The sequence below is a fragment of the Frankliniella occidentalis genome, unplaced genomic scaffold (genome assembly GCF_000697945.3).
Source record: "Frankliniella occidentalis isolate FOCC.00 unplaced genomic scaffold, Focc_3.1 Scaffold82, whole genome shotgun sequence".
Classification (NCBI taxonomy): domain Eukaryota; kingdom Metazoa; phylum Arthropoda; class Insecta; order Thysanoptera; family Thripidae; genus Frankliniella; species Frankliniella occidentalis.
This window is the reverse complement of record NW_026267212.1, coordinates 416,595-418,028: the sequence shown is the minus strand read 5'-3', so window position 1 is coordinate 418,028 and position 1,434 is coordinate 416,595. Positions and strand designations below refer to the sequence as shown.

The window sequence follows — 1,434 nt, the reverse complement described above, 5'->3', positions numbered from 1 at the left end:
ATATAAAATCTCTTATAATTAAAGGTTTACACAAACATTTTATCAGTCAAATATTTGAATTCACAATGAATGTAAGAGATAGTGCTCCACGTCAAATAAGGCTTTAATACATCATCACCATCAATCCAAACTTTCCAAGAAAAGAATTAAACTAATGATTTAGCATAAAAGTTCACTATAATCTACAGGTTTTACTGAAACAAAAGTCAACAGGAATACAAAAAGGCACTGATAAAAACTCAACAATGAGAAGACCTTGAAAATTCATTTTTTCTTTTGTGAAATGAGATGTGTGAATTTACCACAAGCATATATCATAACTTCTTTAACAAAGCTAGATCACAAAAACAACATGATTATAAAACCAGCAAAATACAACAAGGAATAAAATTACTATATAACTTGCTCAAATCGATTTGTGTTACATAAGAGCACTAAAAAAAGAAAAGAAAAAAAATTGCTATCAAAGGACAATAGAGTACTTTTTAAATATTTGAATGAGCACATTTACATTTGAAAATAATTATTATGCTTGCCTCAAAGGCAGAAAATTTCTCGTCATATTCTGCAACACTAATAAATGACTATCCCGAAGTTTTTATAATGAGTGGTGTTCTTTTCAAAGGATCCTGGATAAGGTATGTATACACTGTAGGTATCTTCACCACTATATCTGGCTAAGAGGTCCTTACAAATCATTTTGAATGTTCAGATAAATGTCTGTTATGAATCATTGGCGCTTGGAGGCAGTTTCACCACCAGCTCCTTTGGTTTCAATGGAGGAACACGAGGGGGAGGAACTGGAATGCGTCCTGCAGGAAGAACTCTTCTATTGAGAGTCATTGTTCTCTCAACAGTGGCATGTAAAACTGCATTTCGCAGCTGGGGCCTGTCCGCAGAGTGGCTCCGGGAATTCGGCATCAGTCGCTGCGAGGACCGATGCCGAAATCTTGTTGATCAGTGATACAAGAGAATCCGCTTTTCTACTGGTTTTCGACATATTGGACATTCTGACATTTGGTCTCCACACATCTGGCAGGTTCCATGGCCACACATAAATATCATGTTTTTAAGCCGGTCAAGACAGACAGGGCACATAGTCTGAAAATAGATAGACAGCAGTCAAAAACAAAGTTAAAGAAAATTTAAATAATAGATAAACGAAACTTATTAAATTTGAGGGTACTTACTTGTTCTTTGATGTCCTGCAGCTCTTGTTGCAATTTCTGTATGTCATTGGATGTGTCATGGCTTCCATTGTTCATCAAATTTCCTTGCATTGGTCGTGGCTCTGCGGCTCCCACTACTGTAGACAAAAATAACGGATGAACTGTAAATCATTACATGTAGAGGAAAATTAAGAAAAAAAATATTAAGGCATTCAAACTTTGAAGTATGGAATTAGCAAAGGAACAGCACAACAACATTATTTAT

The 1,434-nt window shown here is 35.2% G+C and overlaps 1 protein-coding gene across 1 annotated transcript; it reads right to left on the bottom strand.

The window, feature by feature from the left end:
* Nucleotides 1-6: 6 nt before the first annotated feature.
* LOC127749719 (E3 ubiquitin-protein ligase mib1-like) lies at nt 7-1,383 on the bottom strand. Its single transcript, XM_052269091.1, has 2 exons — nt 1,191-1,383; nt 7-1,101 (listed from the first exon to the last, which is right to left on the bottom strand). The coding sequence occupies exons 1-2, from the start codon at nt 1,278-1,280 to the stop codon at nt 958-960; spliced, it is 234 nt and encodes a 77-aa protein (XP_052125051.1). The 5' UTR covers nt 1,281-1,383; the 3' UTR covers nt 7-957.
* Between the last annotated feature and the right edge of the window lie 51 nt (nt 1,384-1,434).

Excerpts from the sequence above, each read along its gene's own strand:
- LOC127749719 (XM_052269091.1), bottom strand. The coding sequence starts at position 1,280 with ATGCAAGGAAATTTGATGAACAATGGAAGCCATGACACATCCAATGAC. Across the intron at positions 1,102-1,190 it reads TGCAGGACATCAAAGAACAA|ACTATGTGCCCTGTCTGTCT; the intron begins GTAAGTACCCTC and ends ATCTATTTTCAG.